A 26,478-nucleotide genomic window follows, 5' to 3' on the forward strand; every position below is an offset into this window, starting at 1 on the left:
AAGTGAGATAATACTTATAAAATGCTATAGAAATATCCTCTATTATTATGATTATGACCAATGGCAGTTAATGGTTTCCTTCTTTTTAAATAAATCTGATACAAAATGTAAAAGTAAAATTTCACACAAGGCGCTTCCTATATAGAGTCCTTAGCAATAATTCTAGATATATAAGACACAGAATCCTGTAAAAAGCATTCTAGTGGGGGCAGCTAGGTGGCACAGTGGATAAAGCACCAGTCCTGGATTCAGGAGGACCCGAGTTCAAATGTGGCCTCAGACACTTGACACTTACTAGCTGTGTGACCCTAGGCAAGTCAGTTAACCCTCATTGCCCCCCCCAAAAAATAATTCTAGGCATCACTGTAAGGGGAAAGTTATTATTTGTTATTACAAAGGAAGTCAAGCTGGAGTGACCCCATAATGCAGGGACCAAGCCAGACACTTTTGCTTTCAAGAAACATTTCACATCAAGAAGGAAAACATAAGTAGTTATTTTTGAGAGACCACCCACTGCCCCCAAACCCCCATTATAAGAAGGCACCATAGGGATGGGGAGCCCAGACCTTTGAAAAATGAGTAACCAGAGCAGGTGTTCCCAGCCAGCAAATCAAAATGGACTAAGATATCTCTCTCTCTTCTTTTACCTGGTTGATTTCCATATCAGGGTTCTTAGCAGGGAGATGAATGTGACCACCTCCTCTTCTTTACCCAGGAGCATTGCTGTACACACTATCTCTCAAGGAAGGAAGGGAGGGAGGAAAGGAAGGAAATGAAGAGAGGCAGAAAGGAAAGAAAGGAGGGAGGGAGGAAGGAAGGGAAGTGTCATGGGAAAATTGGTGATTGGAGTCCTTAGGTATTCCTCTTTAAAGAATTACACCCTCTCACACACAAATCCAATTAAAATAAACTAATCTTTTGTTTAGGTGCTAGAGAAAGGAACCAAGACAGAAGTCAAGGACTTCTCTCGATGGGAGATGGTTCAGAGACATGGTTCTCTGAGATACCTACCTCCTTGAACAGAAGAAAGGCAAAAGCTTTTATATCTGGTAGATGGGATGGACAGATGGAGTGACCACCTGACAGTGGAAAGTTCTCTTTGGGCTGGGGAAAGGCTTGAATGAGAGGTGGTGGTCCTGACTTCTGGAGTTATCTCTGTCCCCTGGTGCCGATTGGGCAGCAGCCATGTCTAAATCCTGAAAGCTTAGCTTCTCAAGGAGAATTACCCCAGACCCATGTCCTTTAGTTTAGCTGGCCAGTTCAAACTTTAATAGTCCCAAATTCCTTGATATGTCCCAACCCTCTAACAGAAGGGAAGGGAAGGAAAGCAAAGCAAAGCTATCTCAATAGGTAAACTGGTGAGGAGACACCTTGGGGTGGGTCGACACGTTGACATTCACTACCAATACTTGGCCTGGGGTAGAGTGTACCCCACACACAATGCACCTTTACCACACTGGGCCTGTCTGGGATCCCAGAAATAAAGATAAGACCCTGGAAGTGGTTTTTAGAATTTTAAGCGTCTCCTTTGGGGTATGAAGAGGGTGGAGTTCCCCTCTCTGCCATCTGAGGAACGGTGTTGATATGCTCTAGTCACCCAACCTTTTAAGCCTAGTTTTCATCATCTGGAAAATCAGACTCAGAGTCAGTGGTCCTTCAACTTCTCTTGACGTCAGACGGTTCCTGCTGCGCTACGACAGAGCATCCTCTGTCTCCAGCTGAGCACATGAGTTTGGCTGGGAGACTTTTATCTTCCTGAATGACCTGCCCCAGACTCAACTAAGACATAAGATTACTGTAACCTTTTTTTTCTTTAGATTACATCACTGGGTTGGGGTTTTTTGTTTGTTTTAAGAAAAATTGAACTTTTGTGAGTATTGGTACAGAGCATGTTCCTGTTTGGCATTTCTAAACTTGTCCTGCATTGGTAACCATTGGCATATTGCAGTTAATGGACCTTGCCTCGAAGCAGGACCTTGATTACCACAGGAACCAGTAGGATTCTGGTCCTAGTAGTTAGTAACTGCTTATTGATGCATTAAATTGAGGAGCATCTGTATGGACAACATGGAGCCCAACTCCTTTTTCTGGAACTTCCACTCCCAGAGTCTCTCTCAGATTTTACCAGAGAGCTTTCTCTATTTGCCCCATTAGAGCACTGTGCACTTTAGGAATGGGTATCTTGGCTTCCTGATTCCCATTTCCTCAGAACCTCAAAGCACTGTCTGGGATGGTCAGTTCTTTCATGAAGGCATTGGGTTGTTGTAGTGAGCTTTGCTTAAGGAGAACTCCCACAGGTTCCTTTTAAGAAGAACAAAGAACCCTCAGATGTCCATCTTTTGCAGCCCTGCAGTATGTAATAACCCTCAAAAGCAGCATCCTAGAAGGGACATTCAGAACATCAAAGCCAGCCTCCTCATTCCACAGTGGATGAATGCGAGGCCTGGAAAAGGTGAGGGTCTTACTGACCCAAGAGGCAGAGAAGGAGCGAGAAGCAGTCCTCAAATCCCAGGCTCACAAGGGCCCCCCAGAGCTCTCTCCACAGTGCTGCACTGCCTGCAGAGCCTAGGCGGCAGGATTTTCTTATTTCATTGATAAGTAAGTGAAGAAATGACTTAAACACGAGTTTTTATCCTGAGTCAATTTCAAATCTCTGAATTTATCAGCATTCCAGCCCACTGTCTTATGGATGATCTGTGATATTCTTTCTCAAGCAGATGTCTGATTTTGAATGAAAAATTTAGAATTACTGATGGTAGCACAGTATGGAAAGAACCAATGTTTTGTGGTATGTTATCTGGGAGTAGGCAGGTAGCATGAAAATGTCTGCAGCATAGCAGAAAGAGGAGGTTTGGGGTCCAAGAAGCTGCTTCCCAATTTGGGGCTCTTCCTAATCAGTTACTCAGTGAGCTTTTAGCAAGACTCATCTGTTCTACACCTCTTGTGCAGGCTTGGGAGAGCAAGCCAATTCACGTGCGCCACAGTTTGCTCATCTCTCAAATGTGGGGGTTTGACCAAATAACCTTCAGGTTACGAGCTGATAACATTCTTACATTTCAAAGGTCACAGAACCCTGGGTAGAGTAGGTCTGGTGGTTAGAACAGGAACAGACAGGAGGCTTTGATCAATTGCTTACCCATATAATCCTTTAGTTTTTCCATTTTTAAAATGGGACCATTTGGTGTTTTAGGGATACATTTATCATACCTCCACAGATAAATAAATCTATCCCCAAGGAGGATGTAATCGAGTGAGAGTTGTAATATATCGTCAAAAATAAATGTACTACAAACTAGAGTGGAAATCTCTAAAGATAAGCTCAGGAGTGCTGGGAGATCAGTGGAGAGTTCAAAGAAGATGAATTTGGCACCTGTCTTTAAAATGGACTAGAGGAAATACCTTTCCTGGAGGCTTTCCTTGGCAAAGAGAATCTTTCCAGTCTAATAAGAGGATATATATATTTATATGTGTGTGTATGTACATCAGTGACTTGAACCCAAAGATGAAGAGAGAAAGGGAACATATAGAGAGACCTTTAGAAGGACAAAGAGGGAACTAGAAAGAGAGAAAAAGAGAGAGAGAGAGAGAGAGAGAGAGAGAGAGAGAGAGAGAGAGAGAGAGAGAGAGGTGGAGGTGGGAGGGATGGAGGGAGACAGAGAAATGCATATATATATATGTATTCTCTCTCTCTCTCTATATATATATATATAATATATATGCATAATATCTATACATAGAGGTCTCTATGTATATGTATGCATGTGGTAGTTGGGTTTTGTCCTTTGTTCTCAAAGAGGACCAAAATGACATCACTGTGCTGGGGTCAAGGTACAATGTGTCCGACTGTGGCTGATCAGACCAACAATGTAAGCTTAGAAGGATCTCCCACAGATCAGGAACAAATAGTCCATATGCTTGTGTGTGTGTGTGTATGTATACATGTCTGTTTATATGTGTATGTATCTAATGTGTGTGTACATGTCTGTTTATATGTGTATGTATCTGATGTGCATGTGTGTATGTGTGTGTATATATGTGTGCATATGTATATATTGTGTGTGTTGTGTGTGTACATGTCTGTTTATATGTGTATGCATCTGGTGTGCATGTGTGTATGTGTGTGTATATATGTGTACATATATGTATATATCTAGTGTGTATTGTGTGCATGTGTATGTGTGTATATAGAGATATATTTAGCTCCTCTATCTCTGTGTATGTCTGCGTGTGCGTAGTTGTGTGCAGTATGTCCTGTTGAAACAAGGGGATTGCCTTCACCACCACCTCTCCCCTAGCACACTGTGCTACCTTAGCGTATCAAAGGCACCATTCTTCTCTAATGGAGGTTGGAGATTTCCCGCTCTGTATATTTTGGAGGGAGGGCTGCCTTTGTTCACATACATCGTGCACACAGCCATATCTATACACATCGGTACATGGTGCCCACACACGGTCTGTACTTGATATTTTTGGAAGCAGGCAGATGCTGAGGGCAGGAGCAGGCCCTTCTCTGACGCGTCCTGGCCTCCCCCCAGGTGTGGATTGTGAAGCTGCGGGTAAATGCAATCCCTGAGAGCAGCCAGAGTGGGCTCCCCAGGCTCCCGTCACGTGTGCATTGGGGATTTACCGGGGCACTCATTCCCTTAGGTAGATGCCCCAGAGGGAGAAGGGAGAGGAGAGCCCGGACAGCAGAAGAATTCCCAGCATCCACCTCCTTTGGCTCTTTCCATGTTTTGAAATGGCCTTTTCTAGGAACCCGTGTTGTGAGACAAACGAGCCACATTTTGACTGGCTGGTTTCGTTGGCATCCTCTGCAGCAGAGCCAGAATTCTTCCCTCAGTAATAAGGCTTGTGTTTTCCATCCGGTATAAATTTTTAAAATCAAGCTCTTCAGACCCGATTGCCTGGGGAGAGTACATTTGACAGCCTGCACCCCTGGCTGGTGCAGAAATCCATCTGTCTTTGCATTTGGGTTTGCAAAGTCACAACATTTAGTGGCTGCTGTTAGGCAGTGAGCTGTGTGTGTGTGTGTGTGTGTGTGTGTGTGTGTGTGGTGTGTGTGCATGGTTGTGTGTATGTGTAACGCCTCATATGTGATAGGCATCAATCAATATGTGTAAAATACATTCAGATCTCTAGGATCTCTGCCTCTCAAGTAACTCCCACCTTACTTTCTATTGATCTCTCTCTCTCTTTCTCTCTCTCTCTCTCTCTCTCTCTCTCTCTCTCTCTCCCCCCCCCTCCCTCCCTCCCTCTCTCTCTCCCTCCCCTTCTCTTTCTCTCTCTGTTTCCCTGTGTGTCCCTCTAAAAGTCTCTCTATATTATATGCTCCCTTTCTCTATCTTTGGGATTCAAATCACTGAAACCTTTATTATCTCCCTGTTCAGTGCAGGGGCTTGTGCCAGGAACTGGGGATACACATATAAAGAGCCACAGACTCTCTTCCCTCAAAGAACTTAGGCTCTACAGAGAAAGAGACCTCATGCCACATAAATGCATATAATACAAGACAAGACAGGATGCAATGGGAAGAAGAGTGATGCAGACAAAGTAGTCTGAGAAAATCTGATGAGGGAGGAGCGGATAGAGCACCAGCCCTGGATTCAGGAGGACCTGAGTTCAAATCCGGCCTCAGACACTTAACACTTACTAGCTGTGTGACCCTGGGCAAGTCACTTAACTCTAACTGACTCAAAAATAAAATAAAATTAAATTAAATTAAATAAATAAATAAAATCTGATGAGGTAGATGGCTGACACAGCTCAGCCTTGGCCAACGAGTCCACACTGTGCCTGAACACATGGTGAGGGGTCCCCCAGACTTGCTTCGAAGACCACCACAAAGGAGAAGCCACTCCTCCCCAAGGATGCTTTAAGCTGGGCTGCTTAGGCAGTGCTTTATGGAGGGGGTGGCGCCCGAATGGAGCCTTAAGAACTGCAAGGATAAGAAGGAAGTGAATCTCCCACAGCCCCATCCAGTGCTTGGATCCGTTTAGTAAAACCTTATTATCTGAAGGCATTGTGCAAGGTCCTGGCACACAAAGATACCTCAGCCATCAGTGAGCTCACAGTCTAGCAAGGGTGAGGGACACCTACATGAGTTACTCATGTAGTGCTGCTGATCTGAGTAGGAGGGAGAGAACTAGGCTGGCAGGAGAGGTTTCTCCCAGGGAGACGGCCCATGAGCAGGGCCCTGAGGAAGCCAGGAGTGGCCCCCCCACTCAAACTCTCTGTCATCTTTACATTTCCTCCCCATTTTGTCATCTTTGCATTGACCTCTATAAGCACTTGTCTCCCCTGTTAGAATGGAATCTTTGTTCATTGTATGTGTATCCATAGTGCCCGGCACCACACTGGGCACCTAGCAGACACTTCACAAATACTTGTTGATTGACTGATTGAGAGTAAGGAGAGAAAGAGCATTCCCCACATGTAGAGCAGCCTAGCACAGGCACCGAGGTGGGAGATGAATGCTAAATTCAGGGACTAGCCCACATTTCATTTTATCTACAACACGTGAGGCATGAGAGTCCTATGCATTACGTCCACTCAGGTGGGCTGCAGCCAGATTCTTGGGCTTTGCATATGAGCTCGGGAAGTTCCATTTTTGTTCCTCACACAGCTTGGGGTCAGAGAGTGACATGGTCGAGTGGTGCAACTCACATGCCCACACACAGGCTGAAGGCAGCCTCTTAGCAAACATGCTCATACAACCTAATATGTTCCAGGCACAGACTGAGGTGTGGATTAAGACTCTGGGGAGCTCTGTCAACAAAGAGCTGACATTCTCCTGGAGGAAATCAAGGTATACTTGGAGAAGCATATGCAAGATGTAGAGAGAGCAAATGCAAAGTAATTTCTAGGGGCAGGGGCAACCACTAAGACCTGGAGTGACCAGGTAAGGTGGGGAGGAGGTGGCACCTGAGCCAGCCTTTGAAGGAAGCCAGAGAGGGGGAGGTTACACTCTCCAGGTGCAGCACCTCTTCTGAAACTCCTCCTCCCCCAACTCCCCCTGGGGGACCCATGCTGACCTCAGAGTACCCTATGAGCTCAAGCTCTTAAAACCATATAGTTCATGGGCCCCCACTGGCGCGCTCCCCTTTAAAAGACATTTACTAAGATGACAAGAACCTCTCCCTCCTGGTGTCTCTCCCCCACAAAAGGGAGCAGTGTCTGTGGGGAGAGGGTGTACACCCAGAGAGCGTGCTTGTCAGAAAGCACACATTTATGGATCGTGGGGCCAAGGCAACTTGTACACCCAGCTCTGCAGACACCTGTCCTTTTCCTTCTCCTGGTAGCCTGCGGCGCTCGGCCTGGCACAGAGTCTGCCAGGCAGATGGTTCGGCTCCCCAGCCCCACAGCTCAGCAGCCAGTGGCCACTTGCAGAGCTCACACGCCTCAGAACTGTATCCTACTGTAACTCACTGGGCTTCTCTCTTAAGGGCTGGGTCTTTCCTCCATAGCTGGTTCTCTTCACTGCTGTGGGAAGTACTGGTCCTCTGAGCTACAGAGGCAGATTCCTACTAATTGTGTCTTGCTTTTTAAAGAGCTACCAGGTCACGGCTTTCCCTTCGCCATCCAATGGCTAGCCAACCTCTAGTTCAATCTGTTTGATCAGAGGACTTCACACTTCATAGAGGGCAACAGAGTATAAACCTGTTTTGACACTGTGTTTCAGACCTTGCTACTGAGTTGTTTCTGTCATCTATCTGCCCTTTATCTTCTGGGATCTCATTCCCCAGGTTAGGGGAAACCGGCTGCTCAGAGGTGTCTGAGCCTGCTCTTTCTGGGCAGGTGGGTTTGGGGGAGCATTATGCAAAGGCAAGGAGGCAAGAAATTCCATTTCTTGTACAGGGCAGAGTACACAAGGGAGGGTCAGGCAGAATCAGTGTAAAGATGGGTCAGAGCCGGTTGTAAAGGGCTTGTGCCAAACATGTTTTTTATTCTATCCTCCAGGCCACAGAAAGCAGGACAGTGACCTGGGCAGATCTCACAGGAGAATATCATTTTTGTAGACTCAATTAAAACCAACAGACACTTATTAAGTGCTTACTGTGTGCTGTTACAACCTCTTTCCCCAGGTCTGACTTAGTCCTGTTGCTTCTCCTGCATTAACAGCAGGCTCTTCCCCCCTACTCTAGACAGTGGGCCTGAATTCAGCTGCAGTGGCTCCTCTGGGGTGGGATGTGCAGTTGGGACCCTTCAGCCTCACTAATCACAAGCAGCAAGTTAGGGAGGCGCTCAACCAGAAAAAGACAAATTAATATTCACAATGAGTGAATTGGAAGGGTTACTAATTCCCTCATTTCCATTTAAAAGATAAGAAACTGATGGGCTTGGAAGTTCTAAACCCTTTGTCTTTTGACAGATTACTATATATCCGGCCTTGATATTAATCGGATAATTAACTTTGATGATTTCCTTGAAGGGCTTCACAACGTGAAAGTGCCCCAGATCTGGGGTTACACTGAAGAAAGGGGGTCACTGCCACATAGAGAGAATTCCCAAGTGCCGTCCTTTGGCACTGACGATGGGTAAAACTCTCCCTCAGACAGACGCTGACTCTCAGCCAATAGCGTTAGAGGAGCAGAACCTGCATCCTCGGGAGGCTGCAATCTAGTGTTTCACCTGATTCTTCATCCCCTGCACTGTGTAGGAATAAAGATATTAATTGGAAGGGAAGCCATCTGTCGTGCCATGCCTGTGCAGATAAGGGATCCCCAAGCTGATGCCAGGACGGGCAGAGCCAGGCATGGATAGGGCAGGAAGGTGGGAGTCCAGGCAGGGATTAGACTCCTTCAGGTCAGAGGTTTTACCCCTTTTTTCTTTTTTCTTTCTCTGCAGCGCCCAGATTAGGACCTAATAATTGCTTGGTTAAATTGACCCCTACTAACCTGATCCTATAATCTTAGCAATTAAATGAAATTAAATTGAAGGAATTTGGGGATATGATTCACATTTGATTAAAGCAAATAGTTCCTGATTTTGCAATAGAAAGAAGATTGTGTGATTTCAAGAATCCAGAAATGAGTTATTGAACCCGCTCTTGGAGACCTGGTCTTGCTAAATGAGCTGGGAATTTTGCTTACCTTTTTTTTGTCTTTATCTTCTACCCTAATCTGTTCAAATCTTATGCAGCTAGTTGATGTCCTTGTCACCTCCATATATTTCTGCCACTAAGCTCATTGCTTTGTAAGGCATAAGTTCAAAGATTCCCCCCAAATTCCAGAACCCTGTTGTTTTATGTTGGGTTCTCTCGTTGACCCTGGGAGGTTGGACACAGTCTACGGTGTGCTGGAAGGGGAAGACCTCTGGTGCTTTCTAAGACAGTCATTCAACTTTGGGGCAATTCCAGTGGGAAAGTAGTGTATGTTTTGGCACAATTATACAGGGAGGAAACAGGCCCAGAAAGGTCAGTGACTTCCCCAAGGTCACACGTGTACATAGGGCCAGGGCCCCTGATTCCAAACCCAGTATTGTTTCCGTGGTAACACACTGGGCCTTGCCCCAGGTCATCCAGGGAGTATTCATAGAACAGACCACCCCTTGTGCAACCCTGGGAAAGAAAGGGACTGATCTGCAAAGCCTGACAGCAGGGAGAGGGGGACGGTGGAACCTGTGTCTTCTTACTGTACCCTGGGCATGGCCCCTTCTTTGTCCATCCTCAGGCACTTCAAATGTCTGAGATTCTGATTCCAAACTAACACCCATCACCTAAGCAGCATGATGCTCACTCCATGTTTTGTACTAGGTCTCTGCTTGCTGGGAACCTGATCCCAGGCTGAGCACATCTGGCTGCTCCCAGCAGTGACTGATGACGGAGCTCAGCTGTGCCGGACCACCACATTTTTCATTACGGTCTGGGCTTCCCACCAATTTCGATCACAATGGGCCTGGCCAGAACCATTAGGGGCGGCAGCGCCTGGTTCCTAACCATCCATCACCAGAGTCCCGCTCTCTTTACTCTTTCATTTTCATATTTGTAATTATGACTTCTCCTTCTCAGTAGCACAATTAATCTTGCCCGCTGCTGCCTTAGGATTTACTGCTGAGATTTCTGCACGGGCTCAGGAAATCTGTGAATAGTTCTGTCGTCAGGCTGTGCTAATGAGCCCACAGTTACCCTAGAATGTGTAACTCAACGGGGCAAATAAGGGGAGAGCCCTTGGAAGGCAAGGTCACATTCACAAGCTCCTGTGGGTGAAGGCCTCTGTTCCACATCACCGTTCATTTGGCATAGACTTCTGGGATGGCATCAGGAAGCAGGCAGGAGAAAGTGACCCTGGCCTCCTGGGGACTACATGGGAGTCCTTGGTGGGGAGGCATTGCACAGTTAGGGCCTCGATATTTCTCTGTCTACTGTATCGGATTTCCTCCCAGTTTGATTAAAAGGGCTAATGGAGGGTTTGCAGAAGAAGGGAGGGACGGCAAGAATTCCCTAGACCGTATTTCAGTGTCTTCCTCAAAATTGGAAAAGAAGGGGAGGGAAATTGGGCACTTAGACTGAAGAAGGGCCTCTGCCCACTAAATGTAAACAGGGATATGCTAAATCGTTATTGATGTCCAAGGATGCGTCAGAACCCTACTGGCTGCAGATGTGCTTTAGGGGCGAGGGGGAACCTGGTAGATTTGGCTAAAAAGGCATTTGCAATTTAGGTGAATTATCCAAAACCCAGGATCTTGGTGAGACTGGATTTTTTTCAAGGTAATATCAGGCCAGATTAGCACATTCATTCTGTCAGTCAACAAACATTTATTAAGTCCTTGCTTGTCACCAAAGGGAAAAAAAAAGATTAAATCAGACACAGTTTTTTCTGTCTCTAAGCATAGTTTAGTGAGGAGATGAGGCATGCACACAGACAACCCACTACAAGATAATGCATTATGGGGAAATGCAAAGTGCTCTGCAAAGTGGGGGGGGCTGGTAGAGGGAGGGGCACACCCCTCCTGGGAGCTTTCCTTGGAGTAAATGGCATTTAGCTGGGAGGTAAAGAAAGAGAATCATTTCCATTTGAATAGGTGGAGATGGGCCAGGGGGAGGGAATTCCTAGGCAGGAAAGCATGGGATTAGTACTGGACAGCCAGCAGTCCTGGCATAGAGAGTGTGTGCTTGCAATTAACATGGGATCAGGCTGAAAGCGGGGGCTGATCGCAGGCGGTGCTCGGGCCAAGGAGTCTGGACTTGCTTTGGTGGGTCATTCTCCCACCCCTGGGGCCATAGAGTCCCCCAGAACTGACTTGTCCCCAAAGCGTCCTTTGCACATCTCCCAACGCGGGCTTAATGAGACCAGCATCGCCCTCTTCTAGGTGCTGTGAGTGAGCATGCCTCAGCAGCATGATGATTTAACAAAGAACAGCGGCATGGGCTAATTCTCTGCTCCCACCAGGTGTCTGATTCCAGGTGGCGAAGCGGCTCAGCAGCGATGGCCCAAAGGACAATGAATCCTTGCTTTCAGAGTTGCTCGCTTTCACCTTCTCATTAACCTCACCGCCTGGCGTCCCCTTCTGTCCTTTGTCGGCACCACCACAGATACCGTAGTTCACTCTTAAATAGGAAGCTTGTCGCCAAAGTGAAATGATAAATTCATTTACTGTTAGCGTCCCCTGTGCCGCTACATCCCTTTGATCTACTGGGCTTGACTCACTAAATACTTCCCCAATAGATGTCTAAAACCCCCATGAACCGGGTTCACTTCAGAATCACTTCATGTGCCTCCATGATCATGGGTAGCTAGGGGCCACCACAGGACACACAGTCCAGGAGTCAGGAAAAACCTGAGTTCAGATCCAGCGTCAGAGAATCAGCTGTGTGACCCATGGCAAGTCACTTAACCTGTTTGTCTCAGTTTCCTCATATGTGAAATGGGGATAAAACAACGATATCTACCTCACAGGGCTGCTGATCGAATGAGATAGTATTTCTAGTGTCTAGCACAGTGCCTGGTACATCATAAACGCTATATGTTGTTGTTCAGTCGTTTCAGTTGTGTCTGACTCTCCATGACCCCATTTGGGGTCTTCTTGGCAAAGATCATAGAGGGGTTGGCCATTTCCTTCTCCAGCTGATTTTGGTTTTTTTGGTTTTTTTTTAGTGAGGCAATTGGGGTTAAGCGACTTGCCCAGGGTCACACAGCTAGTGAGTGTTAAGTGTCTGAAGCCGGATTTGAACTCAGGTATTCCTGACTCCAAGGCCAGTGCTCTATCCACTGCGCCATCTAGCTGCCCCTCTCCAGCTGATTTTACAGATGAGGAAACTGACGCAAACAGGGTGGAGTGACTTGCCCAGGGTCACACAGCTAGTAAGTGTCAGATTTAAACTCAGGAAGAGGAGTCTCCCTGGATCCAGGCCTGGTTCTCTGTCCACTGCACTACCCAGCTGTCCAAAAACACTATATAGAAGTTAACTATTATTATCCCCCTAATTATTTATTAAGCATGGCTCAATTTTGATAGTAGGATCATCTTTTCCCCCACACTATAGTATCTCCTGTCTATTTAATACAGAAGAACTTTTAAAAATGTTTCAAGGAACATATAGATTTGTTTCCTTTTGCACTTCCTATCTGCTTCTGTCAGCTGTCTCTGTGATGTGTGCACAGCCACCAGGAAACATCCAATTACATTCTGGTCTTGTGGGACCTCTTGGGTTGGCCAGCCTTTCTGCAGTGTCTTGGCACGACACAGAGCACCAATAGCTGGCATCCCTGACCTCGTTTGCCACGTGGGCCTGAAGAAGATCTCTGCACTTCCTCTCTGGCCCCTTGACAGCGACCCCTCCACCATGAAGATTTGAAGCACCTTGAGGACAAGGACTGTCTTGCTTGTACCCTGTGTGCCAGCACAGCACAAGGCATGGGCCGTGTGTCTCTCTCTTTAGTGTGCACTGAGTGCCCCAAAGTTCTGGCTCCTCCCGTGGCATTGCAGACCATCCACCTGACCGATGGATCACTGACAGCCATCCTTGAGAATCTAACAGTGATGCCTTCATCTCTTGGGGGCTCCCTCCTCAATCACAACCATCCCAGCCTGGCTGCCCCCAGTCTTCGCACCCTTATGTGCCAGGGTCCCCTCCACCCCTGCTCTTATCTGTCAGACTTCATGCTTTCTTTTGCTGACTTTCTTGATCTCAACACCATCTGCAGTGGGATAACCTTGTGTGCAGTTAAAAATCAGACTGACTTTATGGGGAATCATTTTAAAGGGGGTTAGACGTCTTTTGTAGCCACTGAAGCTTTTCCTGGGGTTCTCACGCGGCCTTTGGGCAAGCAATCAAGTGCATTTAGTTAGAATGTTAACTCTTTGAAGACAAAAAGCATTTAGCTTTTTTGTCTGTGTTACCCAGGCACATAGCATCATACCTTAGAAATAACTGTCCTGGGGCAGCTAGGTGGTGCAGTGGATAAAACACCAGCCCTGAATTCAGGAGGACCTGAGTTCAAATCTAGCCTCAGACACTCAACACTTACCACCTGCGTGACCCTGGGCAAGTCATTTAAACCTCATTGCCTTGCAAAAAAGAAAGAAAACAAGAGGAGAGGAGAGGAGAGGAGAGGAGAGGAGAGGAGAGGAGAGGAGAGGAGAGGAGAGGAGAGGAGAGGAGAGGAGAGGAGAGGAGAGGAGAGGAGAGGAGAGGAGAGGAGAGGAGAGGAGAGGAGAGGAGAGGAAAGGAAAGGAAAGGAAAGGAAAGGAAAGGAAAGGAAAGGAAAGGAAAGGAAAGGAAAGGAAAGGAAAGGAAAGGAAAAGAAGAAAGAAATAACAGTCCTTATGTCACCTAGGCTACCACTAGGCCCAGGCCCACCCCTGATCAGCATGTGTTTGGGCTGCTCTCCTTTCAGCCAGAGTGGGCGCACCCCAACCCAGATAATGCAGTGGTCTCTTCCCCACTCCAGAGGCTGACCCACTGATGCCCTCCTGAGTACAGACACACCAAATCCCCCAAGCCCCCTGCAGCCCAGGAGAACCACCAGTCCCAAGATTCCTGGCATCAGACATGCTCAGCATAGATTCTGAAGAAATCATCAATTGTGTTTGTTAAATGAACTTCTAAGGAAAAATCAGAGCGAGGGCTATGATTTATCCTGGAAAGCCTGGGGATTTGAGGGAGATGTCAGCACTGTTAAACAGAGGGTAGTGAGTGGACGATGACAGGCCTCGACACCAATCCAGGGAGGGAGCACTATGAGCACTGCACCAAGGCCATGGCATTTGGAGAGTAAAGGACATCACATCCTTCCCAGAAGACCTTGGAAAGCACGGGAGGGACCTGACCCAGGTCTGAGCCCCCTCTGCAGTATCCCCAGCAGGTGATGGGTTGTCCAGCCATTCCACCTTGGGACAGCGCCCATTCCTGACGTCCGGCTGCAAGTGACCACTGCCCCATCCGTTGCCTATCACATCCCTCCCAAGTCTTTTCTTCCTGTGGCTAAAAATCAGAATTCTTCCAGCTGCTTCTTGTGAGCCCTGATCTAAGGACCCTCCTGGGGTGACCACCATCCTGCAGACCATCTCTGCCTTCTGTCCTCTTTAAAAGGTGGGGCCACACCTGACCACAGATGTGGTCTGACCAGAGAAGACAGCTGTGAACCTCTTGCCCCCCTGTGTAGGACCCCCTTCCCTGGCCCTTGTCCCCCTGCTGATTCGCCTTGGGCTGTAATCTGCTAAAACCCACAGACATTTTCCCACCCAGACTGCTCTCCGACCACCTCTTCCCCATCGTGTATTTGTGAAGCAGATTTTTGGAAAACAGATGTGAAACTTTATTTCTCCATATTAACATCTGTCCCCTCAGATCCAGCTGGCCATTCAGTCCTGTCAAGGATCCTGACCTCCAGGCGCGTGCCCCCCCCCCATCCCAACTCTTTGCTTCAGCTCTGATGGGCAGGCCATCAGTACTTTCCTCAAAGGCGCTGGTAAAAATATTGGACACCTTGGAGGTCCCTGGAGTGGAGTCCACCACTGCTGAGCTCCATCCACAGTCACACACACACACACACACACACACACACACACACACACACACACACACAGAGTGACGTGCCAATTTGACTTGGGTCTTCTTGACTCTAACCACTGCACCACCCAACCTCCTCTTACTGGGTGACTGAATAAGACTGATGCTCTGAGCATCCGTTTCCTCATGTGTAAAATGGGGGGCAGGTGTCAGAATGGATGATGTCTGAATTCTCTTTTAGCTCTGACTGGATCTATTAATATATGTTTGTGTATAAGTGTGTGTGGGTGTGTAGACACACCCACACACACTTTTTTTCCCCTTTCAGTCATCTCATTTTACAGTTCTGGTCTAGATGTAAAGTGCCTGTGTTCAGACCAATATAATAGTCATAACAGACCAACAAAATGATAATACTTTCTTTAGCCTTTTGTGATTACAAAGCACTTGATCCTCCTATAACCTTGTGTAATATCTAGTGCAAGTTACTATTAGTCCCAATTTGTGGATGAGGAAAGTGAGTTTCTCAGAGCTGAAATGACTTTTCCAGGGTCACTCAGCCAGTAAGTGGCAGTTAGCATACCACAGAGTCCAGGGCTCTTTTCTCTTCACCACGTGGTGTCCTTGGCACGTACAAAACTTGAAAAGCAGGACCTAATTTCACAGAATTTGTGTGAGAAAAAGGAGCTTGATGTTGGGGCTAAGTTAATGGAGTTTCTGGTTTTGTGGCGGCATCTCTACTGCCTCGTGTAGGACTCCTGGCCCGGCTCCTTGAAGCGTCTCCTACCCTGTCCCAGCTGGAGATAACAGCTGGCAGCGACATATCTGGGTGACCTTCCCTGCCTCACCCTTGGGGAATGTGGCCTTAACAAGATCACCAGCCCCAGAACCTTCTCCAGGTCCCCCTCTTTGCAGCCCATTGTCACCAGAGGGTCCCTGCTGAGATGCGCCCTCCTCCCTCTGAGTGACGGCCCTGGGGGGGTCCCACCTGCTTCTCTCTGTGGGTGATCTCCAGGGCACGTTCAGTCATTCTACTGGCAACTGCAACAAAGGGGGCAGCTGCCAAGCGTGGGCCCTCCTGGCTGCCCATGTCCAGCCCGGCAGACACACGGGTGAAATACATGTGGCAAGTGGGAACCTCCAGCCAGGGCCGGGCCAGGTTAGTCCTCTTGGTCATACACGAAAATCTGTTTTAGGGGACAACCCCCCCCCCCCGCCCAGTTCTTTGTTCTCTCTTGGAAACTTATGGCACAGAGGACAGAAAAGGAGGAGGAAGAGGAGGAGGAGGAGGGAGAGGAAGGGGGAGAGAAGGAGGGAGGGGAGGAAGGGGGAGAAGGGGAAGAGGAGGAAGGAGGAGGGAGAGAGGGAGGAGGAGGAGAAAGGAGAGGGGGAGGAGGGAGGGGAGGAAGGAGGGAGAGGAGGAGCTGGCTGAGGGAGCTGGCTGGAGTTCAGATCTGTTTGCTCTAACCAGCAGGCAGTTCCTTTCACAAATTAAGGAGCCCTGCGTGGCCGTGATTCCAGCAATGTCCTTCTCTTAACAAGCCTGTGAGATAGAGGGCACTTTCATCTTCTTTCTCCCCTTCCTCCCCCCTTCCTCCCATCTCAGCTCCTGCCACACTTCTCCCTCTTCTTCCCCCTCTCCCTCATCACGTCTGTCACTTGATCTGCATTCTGCAGCTCCTGTCATCCCCACTGTATGGACGGGAAAGTGGAAAGGAGGATGGCTTTAGGGTTTTCTGGGAGAGTTCCTGGAAAGAGAAATGCTAGACGCCCCCCCCTTGTCTAAAAGCACAAACGGGGAAACAGAACCTTTAAAGGATTCTGTGAATGATGAACTAACAATGGAATGGGGCCAGGTAGCCTTGCGAGGTTTTCTTCCTGAGCCACTCGCTCTTATTTGAAGACATGTGCCCATTTCTAACCTTGGCAGGGCTGCTGCGTCCTGGGAAGAGTGGCTAGAATCTCTTCAGGAGCACGAGTCTCTCTCTGAAGCCTTTCCAAACCCCGTGAAGTTCACAGCCCAGCACTAGGCACCAAGGGTTAGGGCTGGATAGTAGAAAAGTGGGGACGTCCATGCGGATAATGGACCATCGAATAGGAGCCAGACCCATGAAAGGTGTGAGCAAGGTCCCGGGAGAGTAGCCCAGGCTTGCAGAGGCTCACAGTGGCCTGGGGAGGCAGGCGCTCAGATGCTCCCCACCTTATAGCTGAGGCCCCAGGCTTGGCAAGGCATCTTGCCCTCCTCCCTCTGAGTACCTGGAGGCAGGTAGATCAAGGTATGGTTGGAGTGGAGGAGGGCAGGACTGGAAGAGTCCCTGACTACATGAATATGGCCAAGGATGATGGGGGGAAGGTGGGTGGAGGGCACGCCTGGAGGGGGCTGGTACAGGGCAGCAGGGATGGCCAGCTGGAGCTTGGAAGAGGAGACAAAGCCTCCACCGGCCCCTGGGCCTCCTCCTGAAATGGCCTTCACTGGACAGGGCACCAGGGATCTCCTGTCCCTCAGGGACAAGCAGGAATGGGTCGTCTCAGTGACTTGAAGCTATAGATTGCATAATGTTAAATAGAATTATAATTTTATATATAATTATAAATATAAAATCTGGGAATGACCCAAAGCTGGGGGGGGAGGGGGCGCGGTGCTGACAGGCTGGATGAAAGCCTGGGAAACAAAATGAACTCAACAGGTGGGAACAACAGAGCAAATCGAACAAGGTGAAACCTAATGAGGGCAAATGGAACGTCTTGCAGCCGGGTTAGAAGAATCTACAGGCCAGCCTAGGATGGGGTGGGAGCATTATGTTTGGGTAGGAAGCAGTTCAAGGGGGAAGGGCGGGGGCGGGGGGGGGGGTCTCATGCCCCACAACCTCACTGGGAGTCAGCTGGGCATCTGTGGAAATTTGGGCCACGTTGACCCCATCACCGCCAGGGGAGGCGCCATCCCCCCGACTGTGGTCTGGCTTGGGGGTGTCTAACAGACAAAGACAAGCCGGGCCTCCCATGCCCCATGTCTGGCCTCTGCTGGGTGCTGGCCATGTTGGTTTGGGATCATGGCTCCTGTCCTGGCCACTTACTGGACTAGGGATTCCTGAGGGCAGACACCACCTCTCCTTCCTCTCCATGCTGTCCACCAGCCCGGCCTCTCACACAGAGCCTTGGCTGTGGTTGGTACAGAACATGACGCTTTGCTGATCTGAATCGATGCCCATAAAGGAGTTGGCAGCTTGGGGACAGCAGGCCGCCTCCTCACCCACCTTCTAGGTCACAAGTGGCAGGAGATGGGGCCGGGGCTGCTGCTGCTGGGCCCTCCCCAAGCTCTGGAAGCCCAAATCAGCCCCAGGCCTTGGGCCATGGGCACAGTTTACTTTCCCCCCAGAGGCTGGGGGGCAGCTGAGCTATGGATTTCCCACTCCTTCCTAGTCTGTCTTATTACAAGTGATGAGGGGAAAACTGTCTTTACGTGTAATTGGGGAAAATAAAATACTATTAAAAATGTGATTCTGGAGCCTGAAGGAAAGGGAAAAAAAACCCTGGATGGTACAACTTCATGTCTGGGGCCTGCTTGGCCATCTTCTATGACGTGGCCATCCCTAGCACTTAGCTCAAGGCCTGCCCAGTTAGTGCTAAAGGGGCTGTTGGTGGGTGAGCTGAAAAGCTTTTTCCAGACTAAACACAGAGAGGACTTGGGGGCAAAAAGAGGGGGTTTCCTGCAGGCCCCAGGGCCACCTTATGGCCAAGCTAATCACAGCAGCTAATTCTGTCTCACAAAGTGGGAGGTCGGAGGGCAAGGATTATCCCCATTGGGCAGAAAAAGAAACCGAGGCTGGCTCAGCAGGGGAAGTGACCTGCCCGGTCACTTCCTTCCCACATGCTGGGAAGCGACAGAACTGCAGGACAGCCAGAACGCTTCTCCAGCCCCCACCCAGACATTCTGTGTGACAGATACACTGACCATGTTTGTGTAGGAGTTTGCAGGTGTCATTTAGGGGGATCCTTGGCAGGCAAGTACAGGAAGGTCTCATTACCTTCTGCCGCTGCCCGTGCAGATGGTGCTGGACTCTCGGAGGCCCAGGTGGCCCTGTCCCACGTCCCCGTGCCAGCGTCTGGTCCCAGGACCCGTTTCTTAAGCGATTCACCGCCTCTGCTTCACTTGCTTTCTCACGGTCTTTTTCAGGCATAATCCACCAGATGAAAGGCGACTATGACACGGCCCTGAAGCTCCACAAAACGCACCTGTCCATTGCCCAGGAGCTAAATGACTACGCCGCCCAGGGCCGGGCCTACGGCAACATGGGCAACGCCTACAACGCCCTGGGCCTGTACGACCAGGCCGTCAAATACCACCGGCAGGAGCTGCAGATCTCCATGGAGGTGAATGACCGAGCCTCCCAGGCCTCCACCCACGGGAACCTGGCCGTGGCCTACCAGGCCTTGGGGGCCCATGACCGCGCCCTCCAGCACTACCAGAACCACCTGAACATCGCCAGGGAGCTCCGGGACATCCAGAGCGAGGCCCGCGCCCTCAGCAACCTGGGCAACTTCCACTGCTCGCGTGGCGAGTACGCGCAGGCCGCCCCTTACTACGAGCAGTACCTGCGGCTCTCGCCCGAGCTGCAGGACATGGAAGGGGAGGGCAAGGTTTGCCACAACCTTGGCTATGCCCATTACTGCCTGGGCAACTACGAGGAGGCGGTCAAGTACTACGAGCAGGACCTGGCCTTGGCCAAAGACCTGCACGACAAGCTGAGCCAAGCCAAGGCCTACTGTAACCTGGGCCTGGCCTTCAAGGCCTTGCGGAACCTCGGCAAGGCCGAGGAGTGTCAGAAGTACCTGCTGTCCCTGGCCCAGTCTTTGAACAACCCCCAGGCTAAATTCCGAGCCCTGGGGAACCTGGGGGACATTTTTATCTGTAAAAAAGATACCCATGGTGCAATCAAATTCTATGAGCAGCAGCTGAGCTTGGCCCACCAGGTGAAGGACCGGCGGCTGGAGGCCGGCGCCTACGCGGCCCTGGGCACAGCCTACCGGCTGGTGCAGAAATACGACAAGGCCCTGGGCTACCACACGCAGGAGCTGGAGGTGTACCAGGAGCTGAGCGACCTGCCGGGTGAGGGCAGAGCGCACGGCCACCTGGCGGCCGTCTACATGGCACTGGGCAAGTACACCATGGCCTTCAAGTGCTATGAGGAGCAGCTGGAGCTGGGCCAGAAGCTGAAGGACCCTGGCGTCGAGGCCCAGGTCTACGGCAACATGGGCATCACCAAGATGAACATGAATGTCATGGAGGAAGCCATCGGGTACTTTGAGCAGCAGCTGGCCATGCTGCAGCAGCTTGGTGGGAACGAGGCCGTGCTGGACCGGGGCCGGGCCTACGGCAACCTGGGCGATTGCTACGAGGCCCTAGGGGACTTTGAGGAAGCCATCAAGTATTACGAGCAGTACTTGTCTGTGGCCCAGAGTCTGAATCGCATGCAGGACCAGGCCAAGGCTTACCGAGGCCTCGGAAACGGGCACAGGTGCGTGGGCATCCCAGGCGGGGCCTCTCCACCCCCCCCGGGGTAGGGCTGCTATGGGGTGATCCAGGGAAGCCCCCGAGGCTCGCTTAGCTGGCCGCTGCCCACCCTCCTGGTCACCCTCAGAGCCAGCGGGGCCCAGCGCCTCACAGACATCTGGGAGGCCGCTTGACTCGGGAAGGCATCAGCACAGATAGAGTGACATGAGCGTGGCAGCAGAGGGAGGGACTGAGGCCCAGCCAGTGAAGGGCGGAGGGGACGGATAGTCACAGCTCCTCATTGTGTGGCACGTTACAGCGCTGGTGGCATGGGCTCTCCAGCGGCCCAAGAAGGCCAGGGCTGCACGTCTTCTGCTTTTACATGGAGGGCCCACGACGATCTGGGGGATCCCCTCCTTGACCCTGCAGATGACAGGGCCCCTGCTCCCTCAGGACTCATCACCAAAAGGGGCCTTAGGGACCAGCCAGGGCAGCCTCTTTGGTTTGCAGATGAGGGAGGGAAAATAAGCCTTCAGACCAATCCAAGTCCTATAACCAGGAAGCAGCAGGGCACGTGAGCAGCCACCCCATCTCTGAGAGGGGCCCCCAAGAGCCACTGGGGCCCAGAAATCCATCCCCTGGAGGCCAGGCTGGGGGCAGACCTCAAAGGCCTGTCAGTCAGGCTTTGTCGGCAGAGCTGGGTGAGGGCGGTTATCCTCATTGTACAGGCAGGGAAACTGAGGCTCAGAGAGAGGACATAAGGTCACCAGCAACCACAGCTTGTCAGGATCTTGTCCAGATACTGGTGGGGCTGGATGGTCTTTCCTGTCCCTTCCCTCTCCAAGCTTTAGGCTCGACCATCACCTGAAATATACCCAGAAAACCCTGCTGGGGGATTCAGAGCAACCGTTCAGTGGTCTTTTAAAAAGGAGTTTAAACTGTAGTGGACATAGAAAGCCACGAGGCCCGAGCGCCCCCTGCCACCTGCGTCTCTATTAATGTGCATTATGTTTCCTGGGGGCAGGGGATGGAGATGGGGAGCCCCCGTGGGGCTAGCACTCTTGGGGGGGTCAGCCCAGAGGGCCTTTGGAAGGTGTTCCATATCATGCATGCAGTCCTCCTGGATCTCACGCTCAGGCCATGATAAATCCTAGCTGGGGAGTTCAGAGCCCTGCTGGGAACAGCATCTTCCCCGGGGGCTTTGACCCTTCCGCACCCCCACAATGATGTCCTCCCTTTTCTGTCTCCCTCCAGGGCCATGGGGAGTTTGCAGCAAGCGCTCGTGTGCTTTGAGAAGAGGCTGGTGGTGGCCCATGAGCTCGGGGAGGCCTGCAACAAAGCCCAGGCCTACGGCGAGCTGGGGAGCCTGCACAGCCAGCTGGGAAACTATGAGCAGGCCATCTCGTGCCTAGAGCGCCAGCTCAGCCTGGCCAGGGAGATGAAGGACCGCACCCTGGAGAGCGACGCCGCCTGCGGCCTGGGCGGCGTCTACCAGCAGATGGGCGAGTATGACACGGCCCTGCAGTACCACCAGCTGGACCTGCAGATCGCGGAGGAGACCAACAACCCCACGGGCCAGGGCCGTGCCTACGGCAACCTGGGCCTGACCTACGAGTCCCTGGGCACCTTCGAGAGGGCCGTGGTTTACCAGGAGCAGCACCTCAGCATCGCCGCCCAGATGAACGACCTGGTAGCTAAGACCATGTCCTACAGCAGCCTGGGCCGGACACACCACGCCCTGCAGAACTACTCGCAGGCTGTGATGTACCTGCAGGAAGGTAGGTGACGAGGGGTGCAGGGCCGCCTGCCTGGGGGAGGGCCCAGCACCCACTACCGGCTCTACTGCTGGACACGTGGGGGAAGCCGGGAGTCCTGGGGCTCCCGGTGCAGAGTGGCCCTGGGAGGCCGCTCAGAACCAGAAGGCGCCCTCTCCTCTGAGGCCTTGCTGAAGGCCAGAGGATGAATGATGGGGTGCTGGACCCAGCTCCAAGCAGCTCACTCAGTGTGAGTTTTACACCTCAGAAAGCAGGGCTTGATTGATTGCTTCCTTGATTGTCTAGACCTGAGAAGGTGATGGAGGGAATATTAATAACAGATGAAACCTAAGAGTGTGTCCTGCAGACATTTCTCAGGGAGACGGTTGTTAAATTTTCCCCTCCCAGAGCTAGGCCTAACCTCAGGCCTTCTGCCCTGGGCTGTGCTCTTTCTGCTAAGCCATGCTTGGGGCACGTGTGTGTGGTGGGCTTGTGAGGGCCTCAGTAAGACCAGGAGCCTCCTGGGGCAGAAGAGGATCTTTGGTCTGCTGGCAGCCGAAGAACGGGAGGATCTTCACTGGACGCTCACGGGCACCCACAGAAGTGAGGCCGATGTTGACCAGGTGGGGGACTCGTGGGGCTCGCCGAGGCTTGGGGCTTCATCTGTGTGGGGCGTCCCAGGGAGGAAGTGACTTCCTCTACCCAGGCCACTCTGTCGGCACTGTACTTGGCCCTGAAATGTTGCCTGGGCTGGGGCAGGAGGGGAAAGGACCTGCCCAGGGTCTCACAGCCTGTTCAGGACTTGAGCTTCCCAGGCCTTCCCAGGCCAGGCTCCCACCCTCATTCACCTCCCACAGTTCGATGTTAGGCTGCATTAAGAGAACCCCAGTGTCAGGTAGTAAGGAAGGGGGGAGGGAATAAGCATTTACAGGGTGCCCACTGTGTGCTAGACACGGGGCTTTGTGAGGGAGGTGCTGTTATTATCCCCATTTTGTGGTTGAAGAAATTGAGGCAAACGATGAAGTGACTTGCTTAGGGTCTCATGGCTAGTAAGTGTCTGAGACTAGATTTGAACTCAGGTCTTTCTGAGTCCAGGGCAGCACTCAGTGCACTGTGCTCTTGGGTGTCTCTGGTCCCCGTGTACTCTGCACCAGAGCATTTGGCGGGTGGGTGGTAGCTGGGATAGTGGAGATGTCCTATCTGGAGAAGGAAACCCTTGAGCAGTGGAGGGGCCCAGTGGGAGAAACAAAGGATTTGATCTGCTCTGCTTGGCCCCAGAAGGAGGAGCTGGCACCAGTGACCAGAAGATAGAGATCCCAGCTGACATTGAAAGCTTCCCCACAGCGCCACAGGCTGGGCCGCGTTGCCTCTGTAGAGGCCATAGGGATTCTCGGTCAGGTCTGCAGTGGACTTGTTAGCTGCTGAGGCCCCTGCCCACTCTGAGGTTGGAGGAGGCAAGCTGAACCCATCCTTCAGCCCTTGGGGGTCACCCATTCCCTGTTCCCAGGCTACTGAGGTAGGGAAGGGAGAGTGTAAAGGGAGTTCCCTGCTCTGGGCGCTTGCAGAATCGTCCTCCTGGGTGCTACCACCCAGTGTTCTGTGAGGTTCACCTGAGCGGGAGCAGCAGGTCCTGGTGTCTCCATTTTATAGGTCAGAAAACAGAACCAGGCCAGGCCTCCCGGCGCGAACCAAGGCCTTCCCAGCAGCCTGTGCTGCTTCTCTGATCTGGGAAGAACAGAGGCAATGCCCGCAGACTCCCAAAGCTCTTCTCTTCTGTGCCTCGGCCTCTCTGGATGCGTGAAATGTGACCCAGAGTGCCTGGCATAGGCGTGTACAGCAGACGCTTCCCTTTGTTGGGCCCTTCCCAATGGGATGGAGCCGGTGTGGGTGCAAAACACCAGCAAGCACAGCCTGGGAGGGCAGGGGCGGGTCAGTGGGGACCTGGAAGGAGACCCAGTGGTCAGAGCCAGAAAGACTGGCACCCACAGATCTGCCCCTTGCTGTGCAGACCTGTCCAAGGTCCTGCAGCCAGGCAGGGGCAGGGCCGAGGTACCCCTGAACCCGCCTGTCTGACCTCCCTGTCCCCCTGCTCACTGGGCTCCAGGGCCTCCCTGGCCCATCTACAAGCAACTGCAAATACTCTTTTTGGCAGTGATGGGTTCTCACAAACTGGCCCCTCCCTACCTTTCCATCTTCCTGAGGTCCCCACACGGGCCTCCATCTCCTTCTTCTTGACTTTGCACTGGCTGTCCCCCATGCCTGGGATGCCCTCCCTTCCCTTCTCATATCTGCCTTTTAGAGCCCCTGGCTTCCTTTCAGACTCATCCCGGGCACCACTCCCTCCGGGAGCCCATGTGCAGGCCCCTCCCCCTGAGCCACCTTCTTGGTGGGCATCTTGAAGGCAGGGACTGATGAGGAGACGAGAAGAGCGCTCACCTCACAGGATGTTCCGAGGATCAGAGGAGGTGATGTTTATCAGAGAACAATGGGTACGATGGCTGGCACCCAGCAGATACCATATACGTGCCTGTGGTCACTGGCACACAGTAAGCACTCAATACATGCTTATTAATTAGCTATAATCAATCACCGATCCCAGAGGAGGAAGAATGTGAGCCAGGCCCCCACCAGTGCCCCCAGACCTGAAGCTACAGGGCACATCACCTCCAAGCTGGTGGTGGGGATTTGGAGGTGCCTCCCCTCTTCCCAGCCAGAGGTTGAAAAGCTGGCCCAGAGAAGAGGATGCGGTCCTCCAGGCTCTGTTTTAGTCCTGTTTTCTTCATCTTCCCATCCCTCACCGTATCTCACTCCCACCCCACAGACCTTCATGTGGGCGCACTATAACATGCTCAGTTTTATGAAGCGTGTTGGAAATACCGCCTCATTTGGTCCTCTCTCTGAAGTAGTTGCCCTTTGTACCCCCATTTTCCAGATGAAGAAACTGAGGCAGAGTTTAAGTGAATTGCTTTGGGTCACGCGGCTGGATTTGAACTCCGGTCTTCCTGACTCCAGTCCCATCACTCTCTCCACCGTACCGCCGGCCGCCTTAGTCCTGCTCAGAATAAATGATGCGTGTTGAGGAGTCTGGGGTCCCGGAGCATTCCCGCTTTCTCTATGGCTTAGCCCCAGCACTGCCTTCTCTTGTCTTGTGTCGTGCTTGGGGAGGGTAGGAAGAGTCAAGGACTACAGAAGACAACTGTGACATTCCTGGTGCAGGGAAGTTTTCAGAAATGATGCTCCTGGTCCTTCCTTTTCCCAGGAATGTACTTGGGGAAGGGATTGTTTTCTCTGGTGTCAGCTTTTTTAGGAAATTTCTCTCCTCCGTATCAAGAGGAATCTTTAAGTAAGTAGGGCCCCTCCCAACTCTAAATCCTGTGACCCCGTGTTTTTCCCTTGGAGCTAATTAAGTTAAACATTTATTAAGAAAGTGTTCTGGGCCCCTGGAGACAATTCAGACTGAACCCCTGTCCCGGACACTTTGTCATCTTTTAGAGGGAAGGATAAGGACTCAACTAATTCTAAAGCCCCTCCCAGCCCTGACATCCCCTGTTCTAAGGCCCCTCCCAGCCCTGACATCCCCTGTTCTAAGGCCCCTCCCAGCTCTGACATCCCCTGTTCTAAGGCCCCTCCCAGCTCTGAGAGTCTGTATCTTATGATTATAGGTCACATCAGAAGATTGGCTTTCACACAGAGCCCAGGCCCAGCGTGGCTTCAGGCAAGGGCATGTAAACTGTCCCGGTCTGAGCTGATGAAGTCTCTTGTAGGGTTGGCAGCCCTCAGGGCCATTCTGCACAAAGCAGCTCCCCCAGGGAGATGGAAAGGTAATGAGTCTCCCGCTCAGCATGCTGCAGGCTTCTGATTGGCTGCGGTGACTTGAGAGTAGATGGTCACAAAGCTCCCGAGGTTCCTTCTGTTCAGAAATCTGGCCGCTTGCTGTGAGTCAGTGACCCTCCCCACAGGTAGGGGCAGGAGGCTGTTTGGAAGAAGCCAGACTCACCTGAGCTTTGAATTCAGGAACAGAGCTTGCTCTGCCAGTCCAGGCACATTGGACGCTTCGGCCTAAAAGCACGAACACACTGAACTGCACTGCACCAGGAGCCCCCCAGAGGAGCCGAGGTCAGTCTGGGGCCATGCAGCGTAAGCTCCACTTGCCGAGGACATCATAAAACCTTCTTTCGGCACCTCCTGGACGTGCGGGGCGGCATGTGATAGGCCAAGCCTCCCCCACTGCCTTCTCTTGGCTTCCCCACTAGACCGTGGTGATAGCAGGAGAAGCTGTTGGC

At 51.4% G+C, this 26,478-nt stretch overlaps 1 protein-coding gene across 1 annotated transcript in view; it reads left to right on the forward strand.

Annotated features, from left to right (window-relative positions):
- TTC28 (tetratricopeptide repeat domain 28) overlaps positions 1–26,478 on the forward strand; it is a 668,012-nt gene that overhangs the window by 528,918 nt on the left and 112,616 nt on the right. Inside the window, exons 7-8 of the mRNA XM_043977397.1 lie at positions 19,125–20,466; positions 21,696–22,219. Of these exons, the coding sequence (XP_043833332.1) occupies positions 19,125–20,466; positions 21,696–22,219 (1,866 nt within the window). The remainder of the gene's footprint in view (positions 1–19,124; positions 20,467–21,695; positions 22,220–26,478) is intronic.

The sequence above is a fragment of the Dromiciops gliroides genome, chromosome 1 (assembly GCF_019393635.1).
Source record: "Dromiciops gliroides isolate mDroGli1 chromosome 1, mDroGli1.pri, whole genome shotgun sequence".
NCBI classification, from domain to species: domain Eukaryota; kingdom Metazoa; phylum Chordata; class Mammalia; order Microbiotheria; family Microbiotheriidae; genus Dromiciops; species Dromiciops gliroides.